At 39.7% G+C, this 20,816-nt stretch overlaps 2 protein-coding genes across 13 annotated transcripts in view; one reads left to right on the top strand and one right to left on the bottom strand.

The window, feature by feature from the left end:
• Positions 1-20,816, top strand: part of cnc (cap-n-collar) — a 117,587-nt gene that overhangs the window by 79,973 nt on the left and 16,798 nt on the right. For 9 of the 10 annotated variants that reach the window (XM_043411575.1, XM_043411573.1, XM_043411567.1 and 6 more), the window contains 3 exons: positions 306-545; positions 13,879-14,146; positions 14,785-15,009. In XM_043411575.1, the coding sequence (XP_043267510.1) occupies positions 306-545; positions 13,879-14,146; positions 14,785-15,009 (733 nt within the window). The remainder of the gene's footprint in view (positions 1-305; positions 546-13,878; positions 14,147-14,784; positions 15,010-20,816) is intronic. The other variant, XM_043411574.1, reaches the window with a different exon arrangement.
• On the bottom strand, positions 15,178-20,361 carry LOC122406239 (ATP-dependent RNA helicase vasa). 3 transcript variants are annotated; one of them, XM_043411590.1, is made up of 5 exons: positions 20,176-20,360; positions 19,424-19,482; positions 17,964-18,432; positions 16,201-17,840; positions 15,178-15,959 (listed from the first exon to the last, which is right to left on the bottom strand). In XM_043411590.1, the coding sequence occupies exons 2-5, from the start codon at positions 19,460-19,462 to the stop codon at positions 15,879-15,881; spliced, it is 2,229 nt and encodes a 742-aa protein (XP_043267525.1). In that variant the 5' UTR covers positions 19,463-19,482; positions 20,176-20,360; the 3' UTR covers positions 15,178-15,878. The 3 variants fall into 3 exon arrangements, with proteins under 3 accessions (XP_043267525.1, XP_043267524.1, XP_043267523.1); XM_043411589.1 differs by having other exon boundaries at positions 16,201-18,432; positions 19,424-19,464; positions 20,176-20,361; XM_043411588.1 differs by having other exon boundaries at positions 16,201-18,432.

Raw genomic sequence — 20,816 nt, 5'->3', positions numbered from 1 at the left:
ATATTCACTCCTTTCGATTTACATCCTCGCAATAATAAGTCACGCGTATTTACGAACATGGACAATCGAATCCTGAGTAGACGATCGTTTTGGGGTTGAAATATTCTTTTCACGGGACTAAAAATTTCGCGAGAGTTATAAAGACAATGAACAGAACGCGCAAACTCCAAATCGTTCGATGATGGATGATTGAATTTTTTATTTTCACGCATCAAAGTGAAAAAAGCTTAACGCAGCATTCAAATTTTCACAACTCGTTCATAATTATCAACATTTCTAACAGCCTAGAGACTTTTTTATTCAAGGAATTAGATCAGGACGCGAGAAAGGGGAAGAAAGAAAGTGAGGGATCGTCCTCGAAAGATTGCGTTGTCGATTGTGACAACGAGGACGCCAAGGGCGTTAGAAGCAGCGAAGAAACTCAGCCCGGAAGCGACGAGGCACGATCGTCCGAGTGCAAAGATTCAGAATCCGACGAAATGATCAACATATCGCATCCCCAGCTCCATCATCCTCACCACCACCCACATCATGTTTCGTTCCAAGTAAGATCGCAATTGCATTTCATTACTTTTCATACCGAAATTATTGAAATACGATAAAATACTTCAAATAATATTGCTTCAAAAAACTTGGCTCTTCAAACATTGATCACGACAAAATAAAGCGTACAATCCACGAGAAACTGTTGATTAGGCTTAAAAAACAAAGTAACGATTAGCAACTGCGCCAAATGCCACCCAACGCAGTAGTTAGAACCGAGATCTCTGCAAACTGGCCAATCAAAACTAACAACAGTTTAGGATCGGCATAAAAAAAAGTGTAATTGCTTGAATATACGACACCGAATCAACGTAACGACGCTGGGGTTTCTTCGAACAATATTTAGTCGCTATTCTCGAGCTTGTGGTGTTGATATTTTTCTTATTTTTTTTCTCAACGTCGAAAGAACATCTGTGAATGCTCGGGGGCACAAATGTTGGATTAAAATAATACCGCAACATTGTGGGGCCGAGAGAGCGCGATAAAACGCTCATATTTCTCATTTCGCGGATGCACTCCTATTACTATTACATAAACGTATAGATATACGTATGTGTTTATATGTTACAAAACGTACAACACATAACATGAGGCTTTTCTCAAAAATCCGAAGTAAAACCCGCTAATTAGGGGTTCGCACGCCGCGTTTCTCGCCTCGCACAGGTTCCTGCGAACATAAACATACTCGTGAATGGTATACGTATATATTTGTATGAAGAATCTCAGAGGATGGTGATATACGGAGTAGGAAACGTACAGATAAGAGTACCGAGCTTCGAGGCTTTCTAAAGCGCCGGATAGGAGCGTTGTTAGAGCGGCGTTTACGATCCATAAACAGTACATTCGTTATTTACAACGGTGACCACGAGAACCCGCGGCTCGCGGTACCAATCCTCGTGGTACGATGCTGCTGCTGTTACTTTTAAATCTCCAATGAGGGGGGGGTTCCAAGAGTTGCTCATCCGACGGACGAACCAAACGAAAAATTCTGTACTCCGTGTGAAAAAACGAATGAGACGCGAGGGAGAAGAACGAAAAGGAAAGAGAGCTCAACACTGCGCACCCAACAATTATCCCTCGTAACCGCGACGTAATGTGAACGCTACGTGTGGGACATCAACGTCTATCTGCTACTTTTACGTACTACTTGCTTCTACCTCCCTATCGGACACTAAACCTCCGTCAAATCTTACGAAACGTTGACTTTCCGATGGAGTGCATAGAAATGAAAATACTCCAAAAATTAATCTAGCCTGTACCGTTTTTTCACACTTGAGCTGCACTCCAAGTTTGACGTTTTTTCAACTTCCATTCCGGGATTGGTCGTCATTCCATCGGAAACTATCGAGTCGTCCAATGTGAGATGATCGAAAAAACGCGATACGCTTGGTGGGGCGACGATTTTGGAGCAAACCGATTTTTATTCTTCCTTCGTTTTTTGTCCGTTAGTGTTTTACGCAACGGATATTTGATATCCGTAGCTGCATTTAGACAATTTATTTATAGATCGTGGTGCGAAGTAGCGAAGACCTTCGGACAATCGACGTTGGCTGCATCCAACTAGAAAAAAAAAAGAAAATAATTCAGCTTAGCAACGGGACAACGGGCAACGAGATCGAAGTAAAGAGTGCTCGTTAGTCGAAAGAATAGATTAGATGTCAATGTCACGCCTTGTAACGCGGAAAATACTAATTATTATCTAGTTATAAAAGATACGATGATTGCTGGGATTAAGAGGCTCCCTTGTCAGATATCGAAGTTCACACTCTTGGCAATATCTCATCACGAACATAATTTGTGTATGTTAACAAACATGTAATTGCCATGTACTTATTTATTTTTGTATCGAATAACGAATCTTTCCCTTCGTACAATTACGATTGAATAGCGTTGTTTGAAATTCTCTCGTTAATAAGAAAAATCTCATTCACTGCTCGTTTCTTTCAGTTTATACTTTTTTTTATTTCTATTTGAGCTGAAATTACTTCACCCCAATTCTCACGATTTTAGTTATGAATCCGGGAGCTCAATTCGGTATTACAATAATGTTTGATAATCGTGACAAAACTTTTCCTCCGTGCATTTAACAACGACCGGAGTTCCAAAATTCCTCAGTAAATAAAAATCAAACAACAGTTTTTTTCTTCGCTCACAAATCTCATGAAATTTCAGTTAAAATCTCTTTGTTGCCCCTCGTTTTTGGTGTCGCTGTGACGCTATTACGAGTCACGAAGATCGCCTTCTTCGAGTTTATGTAAAAATATAATCGAATTCCAAGTAAAATAACCAATGGAATAAAAAAGGAAAAGAGTGCAGAATTCGAAGATTTTAGTGGAGAAATGAATATTAGAGAAACCTGTTGGTTGGTGGAGCATTGATGGGGCATGGGTGCACAGTCTCATCCCTATCGGAAAATATAAAACGTCAGGATAGAAATTTATCACCTTGGCCTCTGGGCTTTAAAGTATATGCGCGTAAAGAGTCGTATATACATAGAGATATATTTTACAGAAGGCCCCTGTTGGTGCATATACGAGCGTTCAACTGCTATAATCATAGGCGACTATTACCCAGTCGTTGTTCCAGAAGCGGCATGTTCCTACTACCGTGCACACTGTTCCATCCTTTTTCTTCGTTCTCTTTTTTCTCCTCCTCCTTTTCTTCTTCTTCTTCCACCAGCAGACGATTCTCCAGTGCTGTACTCGTACCGACAGATCAACTCGCTCGTTCCTCGTCTTCTTATGCAACCCATGCCAAGAGCACGTAATTTTTACAGAGCGCATTAACGTATAGAGTGTCCTTGAAGTCATCCTGAAATGTTGCAGGGAATAAAATAAAAATTAAATGCGGAGACGAACAGTTCTAATCTGTTTTTATCCTTTCTTCACCGTGACATTGTTGAGATGTTATAACTTGAGAGAAACCAATCCGAGGGGGCTGATAAAATAAAACTTTGCAGAGGGTTCGTCGAATCCGCTTCCGATTATTTGTGAATATCTCAATAACGGTTTGTCGGAGAAAAAAGGAATTATTGCGTGCGCCATTTTTGCGACACTCGTAAACTTGTGATTGCGATGCTAATTGTAATTGTCGCTTAACCTGCAATTAAACTTGCATCGTTCGTGTCTCTTTGACTTATATATATATGAACGATCGTGTAAGACGACACCGTCGCGTGATCAACCATAAGAGATCTGAAAAACAAAAAAACGGACAAACGAGTACGTCTTTTGTCTTTTGATCTTATGGTATATAAAAGTATTGCGAGTCAATTGATGGGTTCTTTGTTCGCAAGAAAAAATATCCCTTTTCGACACTCAATTGAGATAATTTTACGGTACCTCATTCTCGAAGGTCACACAAAGATTGGCGGTATTCGTATCGAGCAATATTTTATCAAGAATTTTCAAACCGTACCCAAAACCGTGTACACCTTTCTGACATTGATTTTTTTCACTTCGATATTTTGTTCGAAACTCTGAAATCATAAATATATTTATAGAAATAGAAAGAATTTGGAAAATCGACAAATCGTAGGGAATTGGAATGAAAAATCTCGTACGATGATAGAAAAAATGCTCTCGCGACATTTCATTTCAACCTACATTTCGTAAATAACCGTTAGGATATCGTTAGAAAATAGCGTCGAAGAACGTGCGAGTCCAAATGATTGGTAACGACTCGCATTGTATTCACATCAAACAGTCAAATCTCGGCAAGAATACCGTGACATTGCTGACCCCGAGAAACTCGGATCATCTCGATCTCCGATAGGTGACGTTCCATCGAAGAGAAAAAAAAATGTCATTTATCCTAGCATCAAATAAACGATCGAACAAAGCTCGAGCCTGTGTGGGATATGATTTATCGATAGGTGAGAGTATAAAACATCAATTCTAATCAATCGATTGGCCTGATCGCCGTGATCTCACTTGCGGAGATAAAACGCAACGATGAATCTCGCTCTCACACGACCTTCTAATCGCCCATCTCGGAAACTTGATTCGAAAATCTTACTTTAGGAATTTAAGCGATCATATAAAAAGTACAAAATATTCTTTTTCGTACATCTTTTTCAAGGCCAGTATATAGAAAATGAAAACTTTCGATCTTTGTGAGCTTTTTTAACATTTGTAAATAAAAAATTGATGTATTTGAACTCCTTTTCGAATAATATGGAAAAAATGAAGTTCCTTTATAAAATTTGTTTGCATATAAAATTGGAGCACGGGCCACGTTTACAGTAAACCAATGTTGGAAAACAACGAACGCGTGAATCGTGACAATGACCCGAACCAGATGACGTTTCGTCCCCGCAGATATATTTCCACGTGGTAGAGAGACACCTGAAGCGTTGGAGAGCCAATAGTGTTGGAAAAATCCCCTCTCTTGGATTCTGCTACCGGGTCTCATCCTGAACAACTTCGGCATGGAAGTCTCCTTGGTAGACGTACTTTCTGTCGAAGCGTGCGCGCGCGTCAAGAGTCTGCTTCGTTGTTGCCCGCTCAGGATCGTGCAAGACACGCGGTTCTTTTATGCTCGGATATTTTTCGTCTTTCGTGAGCCTGAGAAAGAATAAAACGACAAAAATTAATCGTCGTGTTACGAGAGTGTTATGTCGATCGATAGTTTCATTTTAATCAAACAAAACTGAGCCAACGGTTATTGTGACAATGTGACAACAAATGAGGAACTTGGAACTTTGTTATTTTACCGAAAACCTGAGTAGCTGAATTTCATGGCAAAACTGATGAAAACAATCGTGATTTTGAGGCTAACATCAAAGTGATTCCGTTTTTTGCGAATATTAAAAGAAAAGATTGTTCGAAATGTCAGTCAATTTTCAGCTGTGACAGAATCTCAAGCGTGAAAATTGTCGATCAGGCTTCATTAATAAAAAAAACTTGATCTCTGAGAAAAAGCAGCCTGTAAAAGTGACTTTACACGAGGTTTTTACAGTTACGTGATAATTGTGAGGCTTTCGAGAGTCGAGTAAATGTTGTCACTGAATGGGAGTGTCCTTTCGAGTGTTTGGTTAAAATCCGAGTCCTCTTAGGGCCTGACACACGCGTATCTCTTTCTATTCGAGCGTGTGTGCTCGCCCCATCAACGAGCAAACGATACGAACTTCGTCAGGATACTTCGCAAAGTGGTTAAAGCCACTCAAGCCCCTCTTCTCCCAAGTTTGTTAGCTTACATTATCGATATAAATACGATAAATCGTTCAAACTTACTTTATCCTCGAATGATCCGATAACGAACCACATGAACGAAGTGCAGCACCAAATTCTCCGATTGGATAATCAGACGTGTCATAATCGGGTGAATTTAACCCCGGCAAGCCCAGAATGTTGGAATCTCATTGTCGACGAAGGATTTTTTCAGGTACCAAAAAACACATTATTCCTCGATAACCTTAAAAATAAAAACAATGAAAGATCGCTCAAAGGTCAATTGGTTCAAAATACAAACTTCGAAAAACATTGAATTCACGCCGATCAATTTGTTCGAAATTTTCAATAAAAAATTCAAAATTTCTGTTTCATTAGTACAAACTGCTTTCGCTGTTATTGTCGTGAACGAAAATTATAATATCTTGTAATAAAGAAACGAGTAAAGTAGAATTGAATTTCGTGCTAATAATTGTATATGATATCACGACCTTTACTCCACCCGAGAGGCGCATTCAGACAAACTCCTTAACGTGTAATTACGACGACCGTGAGGCACTTGGAAAAGCCTTCCGATCTTATATAAATATCAGGCATTCTACATCAAATTGTTTTCGTACGCAACAAATTATGATTTTTCTTTCCATTTTTCGGCATGGAAAGCATCGTGGAGAAGTATATTTCTCAAAATAATTGAAAAAGTATAAGTCACTACGAAAATTATCGTAGATACAGCAAATTGAATTTCAATCGTCAATACTTTTTTGTTCATCACACAAAATTTATTTTACAAACAAATTTTATTTCAAATATCGAATTGTCACGCTAAATTTAAACGATTGAAACAAAACTTTGAATATTCTACATGAAGGCTCAAAGCTCACAGGCCAACTCGACATAAACTCGCCCATATACACGCATTAATTACTGGCCCGTACCTCGCAGTTGATTCTATGCTACAGAATAAAATGGAACTTACTAAATTAATATATTCTTCGCGACCGGGAGACTTTTGTGCTCCCGTAGTATATGACGACGAAAATGCGACAAAACAAAACAGTGTGTATGCACCGAAGCCTCACTTATATTCGGGGCTCGCAGTATACGTTAAAGTACGTTATTGTGTAAACCAGAAAAGGCACATACATATATATTTATTACGCAAGTAAGCATGGCCAGTTCGTTCGCAAAGCATATCATTTTTGGAACTCCTACTCTCACGCAAGTGTCGTATTAACACTGACCTTAGTCACCTGTAATTGCTACTTCTTTGAGAGAGCACTAGTGTACATGTAAGAGACCTCGTGCTGTACGCCACACAGTGTCACTGTCGTATGTAATGTCCTGCCTATTATAAAGTTGTATTATAAGGTTGACTCCCTTCTCTCCCTCATTTACTCCTCTTTTTATCTTTTTTTTTCTGTTCGTCCTTCCTCCTCTTCTTCTTCTGCTTTATATCACAGCTACTCACTTGTGTCTCATTCTGTACTTGGCCATTGTATGCTGTACCCGATTACCTAAGTCGAGTTCCGTTCAAGTCAGGGCATCATTGTTTTCTTTACTTGTATACATTGTTTAATAAGCTTTTTGCTGCTGCTGGATTCGATAGATTTATAAAATTGAAAAAATAACCAGTTGGATGTCAAGTCGAAAGAAATCCGAAAGAATCCGGAAGCTTTATATTATTGTTCCTAGAACACACAAAAATATTAATTACTTTAAATATACATGGAAGAACATTGAAAGGTGCAAGAAAATCGACCATTTTCGGTTGAATTCGATCTTTCTGATAAACTATCATAAAATTATATGTTCTATGAAATTGCAATTTAGCCCAAATGGAAATGCAAATAGCGTAGGGCAAATAGCAGAAAGAGAAAATAAACAAAGTCACGAGAGCGTTACTCTTTCTCAAGTCCATAACAACGCGCTCGTATTGCCTGACGATTGACAGTTATGGCGCTTCAACGATTTATGGAGCTTCTCGATGGGCAAGTTTAACACACGTTATATATCGCTCCGTTAAAAAAAGTGGAATCTTTGAAAGGAGTCAACGAGAGATCAATAGCGAAGGCTTCCCGTCAGCGAATTTGTTAGTAGAACGAACGGCTCTTCCCTCAATCTTTCTTTTTTTCTCTCGCTCTTAGTCCCCATCCGCACCATTTGCAGGTACTGAACTGCGGGAATAAGGAAATAATCTTTGACCTTTTTCTCTTTATTTTCTCTCGCAGTGATGACCCGTTGAAGAAAATCCTCCAATAGACAGGTACACTCAATTTTTCCCGACTCTTCGTGGCTTTTCGTTGAAATCCTTTCATATTTGGCCTCGAACGGCGGTCAAACAGTTGTCAAGTCGGCCGAAAGTTTTGACAGTGGTGAGAAGACCTCCCAGAGTCTTGAGTCGTAATTAAGTGGCCAACATAATAGAGAGCTTCTTTCTATATTCGGGAATAATGTCCCTCTTCGGTCATAAAAACGCGTCAACCTCCGCTTCGAGATTCAAAGACAAGAAGCAAAATATTGTTTTCTCTTTCTCTCTATTTCTTCGCTGCCTCTCATCTTACTCTCTTATGAAAATACAGAATATCTTGACACAGAAAGACCGGACTGGAAATGGAACTTTGATCGGTAACTCGTTGTCACTGAAATTCGTCCCGGCTCCAAAAAATCCAACGGAGTTACGATTTTGTACGCGCATCACCAGCTGCCTACTATCAAAATTACATTTGTCCGACTCCAGCATTGCCAAGGTTTTCGAGGTAATTACTTTACGGTTTCACCGTGACGAGATTTCAACCAGGCTGACATATTTCCATCTCCTTTGACGCGAGTGCAAACTTCTCCAAACTTTCTGCGAGCAATCTGCCAATCCGATCGTAGCGCGTTATTGTCCTCCTTTTTCATTAATTAACTCGAAAAAACTATTCGTTTGCGTGTGCTTGTGCGTGTATGTGTTTTATTGAAAATCTTTCTCGACGTTTCGAGTGATTTGCTCATGAGTCCCCATCAGACTTTGCACACGAGGCGATTATATCCCTCGCGATCGTTAATTACGCTCAGTCCTTCTCTTCCTTCGGGCCTTTATGATTTATGTGTCTCGTGAAATTGTTACTCCACAGCCTCTCTTCCTCGTAAATGAGCTTCGTACGAACGAAAAAGCATCGGCCACGAACGATGAATAATTATGAGGCTGCGTAACGCAGAAGCAAAAACGTTAATCGACTTGACAAATTTTCAAATACCTACATTTCGACCTCATATAAGTGATTAAATAATATAAATGTATATAAAATTCTGAATGTTCATTTTTTACTATTCTATCGTTAGGATACGACGAAACCTTGGGCATACGAATGATCAGATCCATTATCTCTTGTTAATTTATTCTAATGAGATTAATCATCTTTCGTAATGGCAAACAATTTTGCATTCTGCGTTAGATTTGTGAAATGATCAGGTGTGAAATTAAACTTTTGGAGTATCGTCCCACAGAAAACAGACACAATGAGGTAATATTGATTTCTCACACTACCAAAGTAAATGTCAGACAAGTAAGAAACAAATTTTCCAAACCTTTCTCCCGTGTGACTGTAAACATTACACGTGTTTGCTCTCCGAATTTTTATTGTTGACTCTGTTAAGAGAAGACACTTTCGAGAGTCTACTGGAAAAATAAATTGAGGATCCTTCATATGCCCACAATATTTACAGTCAACAGAGTAAGATTTTCCCACTTGTAGATAGTTCGGAATCCGCTCGGATTATGGAGAGACGTGACTGGGCAGAAGGGCGATCGAAAGAACGAACTGTCGTGATTCTGAAATTGAAAATTGAAAAATTCAATACAATCGCCCCTGAATAGAATATTTTTGTTGGCTCAGCAAAGCATAAAACGAGCGGAACATGTCGTTGTTTCACCACCCAACGTGGGCATAATTAATCCAATAGAAATACGGGTATAAATTGTAATATTTAATATCGTTATCCGACAGCACATTCAAGTCTCGTCTTCCACTTTTTTATCAAGCCATCGAAGCTTCGTTCCAGTCCCGCGAGAAACTTCTCTTCATATTTCACCAAGAAATTCAACCAGGTCGTTTGCTACTTTTCGAATTGAAAGTTTTATACTGGAAAACTAGAGATCATCACTCATTCGAATTATGGATAATTCTGTCTTAACATAGAAAAGTAGACAAGCTAAACATAGGAAAACTTCAACCTAAAAATTTGTTTTTTTTTTTTTTTTCAACTATTGTTTACAGATTGTAGTTAATTTTTTCCACATTGTTCTTTCATTTGTTTTTCATTGTTCATTGCTTCTACTGTATATTTTCAGAATTTTAAGAATTTTGAGTTTATCGAGCCTGCCAATTACATTTTGACCCACAAAGAAACGCGTTTAGTGCGTTGCAGAATTGCTTTATGGCGACAGAGTATCAAAATCATGAATAGAAATTGAAATAGCTAATTATAATGTGAATAAGAAAGATGTTCAATCAAGAGAATGTTGCAAAATCTTGACGCGTGAAGCGCATCGAAGCTCGAATGATTTTCTCCAGCACATGTCCTTCCTCGTTGGTACGACATTGACGCGAAGCGTACCATTCAAAGTGGACGCTCGTCGTCCGACGCTCGCAATCAAGTTTGATTCATGCAGCCTGCGATAGGAATAAGATGGCTTGAAAAAATCAATATCCGAATCGGAAAAAGGAAAGTCAAGTGACTCGCATCAGATAAGTATTGAAGACAAAACTGGGCAAATTGAGCGGGAAGGCAAAAAGAAGCGATTGGACGTTTCCGGCGTCAAAGTAAGAAGGTCGCAATTTACGCGAATGAACGAACCGCGTTAAGCTCGTAAAGTACACAACGGGGGGGCAGAACAACAGTCGTCGATCGTGAGTACGAGCATAGGTGTTCCGTATTGCAAAGATGAAATTCCGCGACGAAGCACATCTGTCGCGGACTTATGCACTGTGAAATGCGTAAATACAGCACTAACATTGCGGACGAATTTGCCATTTCTCGATCCTCTAATGTCTAGGATGTGTGAAACGAATTTCTTCCAGCGTCTGTCTCGTTGAGTATGACTTTAGTAGCGAGGAAAAGAAAGAAAAATCATTCTTTCTACAGCGAAAAACGCATAAAACGAGCATAAAAGCAAATTTGTGCCGGACTTTGGGTGACTCTGTGAATTGCGGAGCTCGACAGGTTTATCCCGTAGATCCATAAACATCGTGAGAATTCAACGTATTTTTCCCCTCTGTGTGGATTGCCAGATCAAAAGTCTTGGGTATCAAAATATTTCTTCGTTTCACCTGACGTGCCTTCCCTCTGATCTTGAAAACAATCCTAATTCTTTCGTCTCGACAATATTTTCATTCACAATGTTTTCTCAATGTCCCTTTTCGAGCGAACCACGTAGAAAAATATGTAAGCAACCCGAACACCGTACGACCCAGTACGAAGGGTGCGAACCTGTGGTTGAAAGGCGATCCGAACGCAAACGGTGTCAGGTTGATCGATTGATAAATTCTCTTCCTCGTCCCAAGTGAATAATATTTTCCATATGTTTTGTATCCACGTCGCTCTGTGGAAAGGATTATGAAATCAATTTTATGGTTGAATTTCGGATGAAAATTAACACGACAGTTTGAAGCGATTGAAGAGAGCACTGAACTGAAAAGTTTGAAAAATACCAAATTAAACGTTGCCGTCGTCAACGTTATTTACACTATTTGAACAATTCAACAGACGTTAGAACATTTTTCACATGAATTTTTTTGACTTTCAATTGCCGAATCTCTTTTTTTTTATCAATGAAAAAGGACCGTGGGAAAGAAATGTTACGTTAGAAAATTATGTCATTCATATTTTCGGACCACCTTGCGAGTTCCCAAGAGAGAAAATTAGCGGAAAGAGATATAAAAATAAAAATAAAGAGCGAGGAAAAGAGAGAGCGAACCTCGTTGGCCTAGAAGGTCCTCGACAACGTTGCTCAAACATCTGCTTGTTTCTCGGTAGACATATATTTCCTGATGCTTCTTCCTAGGATGCTGCGAGAACATTTCATGGTATACTCAAGACTCTCCTTGCAAGATCATTTTCTCTTTTTTCTCCTCGTTCACCAAAGGAGAGATCGTTGGCTAGCCGCTCTCGTATGAGCTCCTCTCTGTGGCCGAGATTCGCAGGACTCGGGCAGTACGAGCCTTCGGAATAGAAGAAGTCCAGACCGTGCATAAAACAATTAATAATTAGACTGAATTTTTCTTACCCTGATAATTTCTAGTTGAAGGAATAACATTTCCAACTTCCAAATGTCTTTCTCAAATGTTCCCCAGTTACAGAAATCTGCTTCTTCAGCTTAATAATTCTCACAATCTCGAGCCACTAATAAAAACAAACAGCCTCAATTAGTTCCAGAAGAAAGTGAAAACAATAATAATTTTCTATATTATCTCAGAGGAAACTTTTGAATCCCAATAGTCAATCCGTGAAGATTTTTTGTGACTCTATTTATTTGTATGCAGTAAAAAGGTTCTTAAAAAAAACATTGATTTCTTGACGGATTATGGCTAGATATATCAAGGTCATAGAAAAATGGGTGAAAGACAAATTTCTTATTAAACAAACACCGTATGAACGGTGCACCAATGTTCGCCTTCTGGTACAAGAAGACAGTACTCGTCCTACATTTGGCATGCTTCTCTCTCTCTCTCTCTTTCTCATCATGCGGGGGGACTCGACAGGTGCGCTGACAAGCGAAAATCGCGCGAAACCCGTCGGGAGCAACCTCGACAGATTGCACCGTGGCAAACCTGATTGATGCACCGGACAACAATTCAACAATTCGCGTTCTTCTCGACGAGCTTCCCTATCCATTTTGCGCTCGGTTTTTTTTTATTCTTTTTCATGCAACGCGCATTAGAGTCTTTCGTACGAGATGCATGAACATTAGGATGTACCGGTAAATCAGCAAGAGGCAATACGATAGTGCCATGTTTATGAAATAGCAAACAAAACAAATGAAAAATTACAAAAAATCACGAAATTAATAGAGCAAGTATTAGAAATATTTTGGAACTTGTTTTTTTTTTTTTTTTTTTTTTTTTCAATTTTCTTAGCCATTTGTACGAATGTATTTTTACTGAAGTCCGAATTCACGAAGTATTTTATCTATTTTCCGATATGATTTTATACAAATTGTAGAAAATTTTAGTTTCATTTGGATTACCAAACAACATTTCAAAGTTGTTGAAGAAAATTGTGCAAGGTTTGTGTCCGTATCTTAACATGTGCACAAATACCTGCATACTGGCGGTCAAAAACTTTGATTTATGCACTTCGCTTTGATCGCTTTAAATTGGTCCAATGATTGTTCTGTCGAGGTTTAATGTCTTTCGACCATATCGACGTAATTTCTGGTTTCAACCCTAAACTGGCTTTACGCTATTCGTGCGCATCTTTCACCTCCGTTTATTCTTTCTCTCTCCGTCCCGTTATTGCTGCTTCGTAACACGTTCCACATACTGCTATCGGATAATATTTATTGTCGTGTGGTGAGCTGGAAAAAAATGATTGACGAGCTCTCACGCGATCGTGAAGATTCGTTCCCGCGCGTACCCTCTCGCGGACGATTAATATTGTCGAATATTCCTGTGTGGCCACCAACACCTACGCGATCAGCAGGAGGCCTCTTCTCTCTCTCTCCGTTTCTCACACTCCCGCGTTCATGTCTATAACCGGTTGACACCTTGACAGGTAGACGCGGCCGCGGAATTCGTCCAGTGTGACAGCTAATCCATCGATACGACCTGAAAAAAGAGACAATAGATGCTACATGAATATTAAACAATGTACGTTTATAACTCGAAAGAAATTATTGGAACAAACATGAAATCATCAAAATTGTTTAATAAATTCTGTACGCTTTCAAAAACAAAACAAGATTTTTGATGAACCGTAACAACAATTTGACGATACATTATATTTTTACTTGTAACGTTAAAAAAATTCATATCAATAGAATTATAAGAATGTAAATTGAATCTGAAAATTGAGCATTTTCATATCGAAGTTAAGCGTGAGATTGGACTCTTAATTCTTTCCATATTGTTCCTTAAATTATTATTAAGAAATTCTCATTATCGTATAATTTCGCTTACAGAGTCGCGTGCCATTTCCACGTTCAGTGAGCATGGAACAGCGATTGCAAGAACAGCGATGGCAAGACCAACACTGGCAAGACATTGCTTCGATACTTCATATGCGAGGCCCAGGAACAGATCATTTTGGTCACACAGGTCATTCTGGTTATCCAGGTCACAGCGTTGGCCACAGTCCTTACGAGGCGCAGCGTAATGTTCTTCTCCATAATGCGACCCTCGCACCACCGGTTGGCGATCTCAATAATACCGGACCTTACCACAATGCCGGTGAGTCCCTTCGTCTTCACAATCGACTCTAAAAAAACGCATCATCATTAACTTTGAGCTCGGGATTGAACATTTCGTTGTTTCTAACAAAATTCTCTCGATCGTCAACAATTTTTCCGACTTTTCCGTTGTTAGCTTTAATTACAGCCATTTTTTCTATAAAATCATTGATATTTGAAGAAACTGCTGTGTAAAACTTTAAATGAAATTAATTTATTTTTATTCTCAAAATAACAATTTTCTCCAGAACTTTCAGAATTGACATCTCGATTCACCGAGTCTTTTACATTTAATATTTTTGAAATCGGTTCCAACTATTCCAAAAACATTCCCCTTTAAATGGGATAAAATTTTGGTTTCATGTTTGCGATTAAAATTAGCAATTGTTCAACGAACTGTTTCGATATTGTGTCTGAATTGAAAATTCACCATTGAATATACAAAGATTATTTCAAAATGATAAAAAAAGAATAAATTGAATGATTAAAAAAAATATATATATATGGCCAGTATGATGCAAATTTGAGAATAGTATTATAAATGACACTGACCCTGATTGATTCGGCCACAAAGAAAGAGCGTTGGATTATCAAGTTTTTTCTATTGTCATCCCCAAACTAAACTGCTCACGAATGCAGGTGGACCGTCGAATCTCGGATCAGCGGTGGCCACATCGATGAACCTGACCAACAGTAGTGAGCCAATGGGAACTGAGAGCGGTGCTGCATATAAATCCGAGCCAAATGACATGATGTACTACCATACATCGGCTTCCGATACCATCAATCAAACAACCGACGGATTTCTCTCTTCATTACTGAACGACGAAGATCTACATCTTATGGATATGCCCCTGAACGATGGTAAGTACAGAGTTCTTTCTTTTTCTACTTCCATCTTATTTTTTCCCCATTGATTTTCGTTAAGATTAATCACGCAGGCATGAAGATATGAGTAGGTAGAATGAGGTAGTGACTTGAAATGCACATCGAGAAGCAAAAATAAGAAAATCATGCAGACCACGATTCGACTGCTATTCAATCGTAATAATACTTTTGTTCTTTATTTATTATAAAAAGAAACGTATAAAATTGTCAACAACGTAGCATCATCATCAATGAAGAGTGATAAAATGAATATTACATAAACTTATACTTTTCACTTACGTTGAGTTGTCATGTTCTAATAATCTGTCAAACTTGTTATCTGAGTTTAACTTTTATACGTTCTATGAAAAAATGTATTATTCCGAACATTTCTTTGGCGTTTTAGACCACAGTAATCCTACGAATTTATCGTCGCAATTATCTTGTCATTGTTTAATTTCAACTTATACTAATGGTAAACAGAGTACCATGAAAAGTCGATATTGGAAATGTTCACTATGCTTTGAAGGATCAGAGCCTCCTATTAGAAACTTCGCTTCATCAGTTACTCGTATAATCTATTCAATATCGTAGCACAGATAATTAGGAACGTTCACCTCTTTCAGTCATATATTGAACTTGTTCATTAATAATCTCAAACAAAAAAAATAGGTTGTAAAGATGAAAACGAATGAAAAAAAGGTTTGCTTATCGTCGTTAAAGTAGTGTCGCGTATTTTAATTGTGTCCGAGGGGCCTCAATTTTACGTAAAATGTGAAGCTTCAATCGATTGTCCCTCTCAAAACGGTGATCTCGCAATACGATCATATCGTACCCGTGAATCTTCTTTTCTCTCATCGTTCTCTCTACCACTCGTCCTCAGGCTCAGGATTGACAGCGGTGTTCGGCAAATCTGAAGGATTGTCGTAAGTTCCATCGTTTCCAAACTGTAAAGACGGTCAAAGAATCACGTTAATGTTCGTAATTATACAAAAAAAATGAAAAAAAAATATCATGATTTTTTTTCTTCAATATTCTTCGAAAACATCAATTGGAAAATAACTATTTAGCAGTGCTGACAAACTATTTTATAAACTCTTGAAAATATGAACGCAAAAGCAAAGTCTTCTGAAAAAAACTGATATTTAAGAATGCAAAGTTGTTAAGATGGATAAAAAAAATATTTACGTTTCGAACATCTCGTCCACCAAATTTCTCGCCGCGACTAGGCGCGAAGCTTCCACCGCCGGACGAAAGCCATTCGGGTATATCTTGTCCAGCTTGAGAAAGAACTTTGACAAGATCGTTGACAAGTGCGCTGTCAGTCTCAGGATCGAAGAAGCTAGTGGCTCTGCCACAGTTTCCGACGCGTCCGGTTCTTCCAATGCGATGTACATATTCGTCGATTTCCTTGGGCATGTCGTAATTAATAACATGAGCGACCCCTTTGATGTCGAGACCACGAGCGGCAACAGCGGTAGCGACGAGAATGGGCATTTTTCCACGTTTGAAATCCCTCAAGGCTTCTTCGCGTTGTTCTTGGGTGCGATCACCGTGCATACTGGTAGTAGGAACATTTGTTTCCGAGAGAAAGGCGGCGATGAAATCAGCGGTTTTCTTCATTTCGACGAATACCAGTGTTCTTGGAAAATTATTAATATCTTCGCGTTGAATGAGCTCCTTTAGTCTGTTGCGTTTCTCGAATTTTGGTACTTCGTGGAAGGTTTGTTCAACGTCAGTGCAAGCGCCTCCGATTACGCCAACTGTCAGAAAAACGTAATTGTTGAGAAATTCTCCGGCGATTGTTTGGACGTTTTCGGCAAAGGTGGCGGAAAACATGAGGGTTTGACGTTCGCCTTTGGGCACCATAGTCTCGTGATCAATCATTTTTCTGACGTCCTCGAGGAAGCCCATGTCAAGCATGCGATCAGCTTCATCGAGTACCAAGAAGCGCAACGATGCGAAACTGACTCGACGTCGTTCGACGAAATCGTTCAAACGTCCGGGCGTAGCGACGAGTATGTGACATCCGTTAGCGACCTGGCGTCCCTGATGAGCAGTGGCAACTCCACCGTAAGCGGCGACGCATTTGATGACCGAATCTTTGGCGAACTTTAACGATTGTTCCCAAATCTGGGACGCTAATTCTCGAGTTGGCGATACGATGACGCAATGTGGCTCACACCCACCACCGATAAGCTTAAGCTCAGTCGGATCCTCGAGAAGGGTGTGGATTATCGGTACGAGGAAAGCGGCAGTTTTTCCGGAACCTGTTTGAGCGCACGCCATCAAATCGCGTCTGGCCATTATGATCGGTATAGCGTGTTTCTGCACGGGGGTTGGTTTTGTATAGCCGGATTTTATAAGATTCTCGTGAATCAATTTCCTCAGGCCCATTTTATCGAATTCTTCAACCGCTGAAGGGGCATTCTCGCCAGATACTTTGACGGGAATTGAGTCGTATTTGGAGAAGTTTATTCCGGCATCTACGCCGCTGAATATCTCGCTCTCCTCTGTCGACGGATCCGGAGGAATGTAGGTTACTGGTGGAGGTTTGTCGGGATCTACCTCGCCATTTTCACCAGCTGGTTTATCGAACCCACCTCCGCCACCATCTCGGTCAGATCTTCCGCCCCGTCCTCCGCCTCTTCCACCACCTCGACGCGGCTTCGAATCGTCATCTTGGAAACCACCGCCGCCGCCCCAACCACCGCTGCTTTCGCCGTCATTGTCACGATTTTTGAAACCTCCTCCACCGCGTCCTCCACCTCGATGCGGCTTCGAATCGTCATCTTGGAAACCACCGCCGCCGCCGCCGCCGCCCCAACCACCGCTGCTTTCGCCGTCATTGTCACGATTTTGGAAACCTCCTCCACCGCGTCCTCCTCCTCTTCCTCCTCTACGGGGTCTCGAATCGTCGTTATCTTGGAAACCGCCGCCGCCGCCCCAACCACCGCTGCTTTCGCCGTCATTGTCACGATTTTGGAAACCTCCTCCACCGCGTCCTCCTCCTCTTCCTCCTCTACGGGGTCTCGAATCGTCGTTATCTTGGAAACCGCCACCGCCCCAACCACCACTGCTTTCGCCGTCATTGTCACGATTTCTGAAACCTCCTCGACCTCCACCTCTTCCTCCGCCACGGCCTCTTCTTTCTCCGTTGAAGCCACCTCCACTTTTGTTGTCATCGAATCCACCGCCTCCGCTACCTCCTGCCCATCCACCGCTCTTATTTCCATTTTCAAATCCACCATTTTTCTTATTCCCACCGCTGTTGAAATCATCATTGTTGTCAGTCCCAAAACCACTGCTGTCGTCCTTGGAGAAACCGTTTTTGCTTCCTACATGGAACTCATCCTTATTGTTGTTGTTGAAAGGGGCAAAGCCTCTCCCTTTACCGTAGGAACGACCCTCTTCAGCAAACTACGGAGAAAATTATTTTGCTTTCATACGACTAGTCCATAAAATGTTTTAAATGTTTCGTTTTCATTCAACTTGACGCTTTGATGAAATTTGAGTCTTTAGCATGTCAATTTTTCACTACCGTGCATCCAAAGTTCAACTTTGCGAAATCGGAAAGTTGAACTTATGCTGCATGTATTGCAAAATAACATGCGCTCCACAGGAGTGAAATTATACTACTCAAAACCCTGTGCTGATCACCCTCGTCATCGCCTTGGGTGACTACGCTGCCCGCAGTTTGAAAGTAGCATACCTCCCCTTTCTAGGTGCATAAAATACTATTTATTTAAATAATTCAATATTTCTGAATATTAAATTTCTATCGATTGCGAAATTCTATGAATAGAGGTGCCAAACGCATTCCTGGAAACTTTGAAATACATCAAACGCGTACCTCTCTGAATTTCACATTCAAGTACTGGATATTGCAAATTCTTTTGTTAATAGTTTGCATTCAATCAGTTCTTTGTTATTAACGAACCTGTCCAATCCAACACGTGGTTCAAGTCAAAGAACACTTGCAAACATCTCAATATTAGATCGTTCAAGATTTCTTGTCAAACATTTTCTTCTTTCGTAGTCGCTTCGATTAAAATTCAATCAATTCATACTACTTTCAACAGGACAAAATAACGCATTCAATTCAAAGTTACAAGTTTTGGTAAATCCGATTTGCAATGAGTTCTGGATCTGTGATCGCTGCTAATAATCTTTCTCCAATTTCCAACTAAACATTTTTTTTGTTTTACACCTACAAGTTCTGGTACATTGCTTTTTTTTCTATCAGCACCAAAAAACCATGTAGTGAAACAAAATTTGATAAATCTCAATCAAAATCAAACGGAATTACTAAATTGCGGAATACTTTGAAATATTTTTTTATAAAGAGTCTATTTAATCGGGGAACGAAATTTTTATTATTCATATTTATTTGTATTTTTGAACAACTCACCGAGGAAGTATTGTTTGGTTCGTCCCACTCTTCAGCCATTTCTGATCAATTAATGTTATCTATGAAAATAATTATATGAATAGTGTGCCAATTGTTATGTCGTTGCCAACACCGATATAATTCAAATGACGGAAATAATGGCGAACGTTCTAACGAAGATGACGAGATTAATTGAAAATAAATTGAAATATTCTTCCGAATGGACGAACAATGTTGAACTACTGTGAGGTGCCGGGTAACAAAAGATATCAGAGACCGAGACTAAGGACTACGAGCTACGAGTGAAAAAAAAAGAGGGAGAGGAGAGGGGGACTAGGGGGAGAGGGCGAGCGCGAATCGAAACAAACGAAAGCAAAGTGCGACACAGCGGTCACCTTCGAGAACAAAGACGCAACCGACACCGGGCTACTTGCGCAAAAGACTCATACGTGTTTGAGCAAAAAAATTAAAAATTTATATCCATCGAAAAACAATAAAATGAGAAAAATTATCGTAAACCATTTTCAATTATAGCAACACCGAATATTTTCAAGCATTATGAAAACCACCGGTATTTCAATTACTAAAACGTATCATCCGATGAATCCTTTCAATGTTAAAAAAAGGAAAAATTTCAATGTTTAATTGGTTATTTATCGGATGCTGATCATTAAAATATTTCCCAACCATTATTTTACGTCAATCGACTATTAACTGTTTTTTTATTTAAAGTAGATCCATCGTGTTTTTCGAAACTAATTACTTTTACTTACCACGAGAAAAAACACTTTTGATATTTCGAAAACGCGATCGACACCTCTAAACGATAAAGATCCTTACAGACGGATCAACGAAAGTCTTCTGGCTGGCCCGATTTCGTTTTTCGTTTCTCGTTCCCGCTACACTCTAGCTGTTTCCACCTCGCACGAAGACGAGAGACGAGAGAAAGGAATTTTCTCGCACCAACACGTGGTGGTGCTATGGGCGCTTCTGCCTTGCCCTACAGGGAGGGGGGAGGAGGTTGACTTCAACCCAATCACAACCAATCACGTACGGCCAATATTAAGCTTGCCGGTTTCGCACTTCCGTTTTTACGGTTATCTTTGTTCCCGCTATTTTTGGTTCCGAATATCTTTGCGTTTTTGAACTTCAATTACTGTATTATGTTAATTTCTTACAGGGAATTTAGATTAATGATTTTTTAAAATAAATATACATTTTTAATCTGAACTACGATGTTTAGTCGACTGGGGTGAAGATCGCGAGTCATGGTCAGTTTTGATTTCCCGCGCGAGTTCAAGTGAATCATCAGTTTGTTCGGTCGGTAACAATTCTATTGCACACACGTACGTAGTACACGTTTTATTCGAAGAGGCTTGATATAAAAAATATCGGTTCCCCACTATTTTTTTTT

The sequence above is a fragment of the Venturia canescens genome, chromosome 2 (assembly GCF_019457755.1).
Source record: "Venturia canescens isolate UGA chromosome 2, ASM1945775v1, whole genome shotgun sequence".
Lineage (NCBI taxonomy): Eukaryota > Metazoa > Arthropoda > Insecta > Hymenoptera > Ichneumonidae > Venturia > Venturia canescens.
This window is presented reverse-complemented; position numbering and strand designations above follow the sequence as displayed.

Bases quoted from the DNA above. Each gene is read 5' to 3' on its own strand.
- LOC122406239 (XM_043411589.1), bottom strand. From the start codon at position 19,462: ATGGCTGAAGAGTGGGACGAACCAAACAATACTTCCTCG. The intron at 18,433-19,423 runs GTGAGTTGTTCA...TTTTCTCCGTAG, and splicing joins AACCAAACAATACTTCCTCG to TTTGCTGAAGAGGGTCGTTC. The intron at 15,960-16,200 runs GTAAATATTTTT...CCGTCTTTACAG, and splicing joins GTGGACGAGATGTTCGAAAC to TTTGGAAACGATGGAACTTA.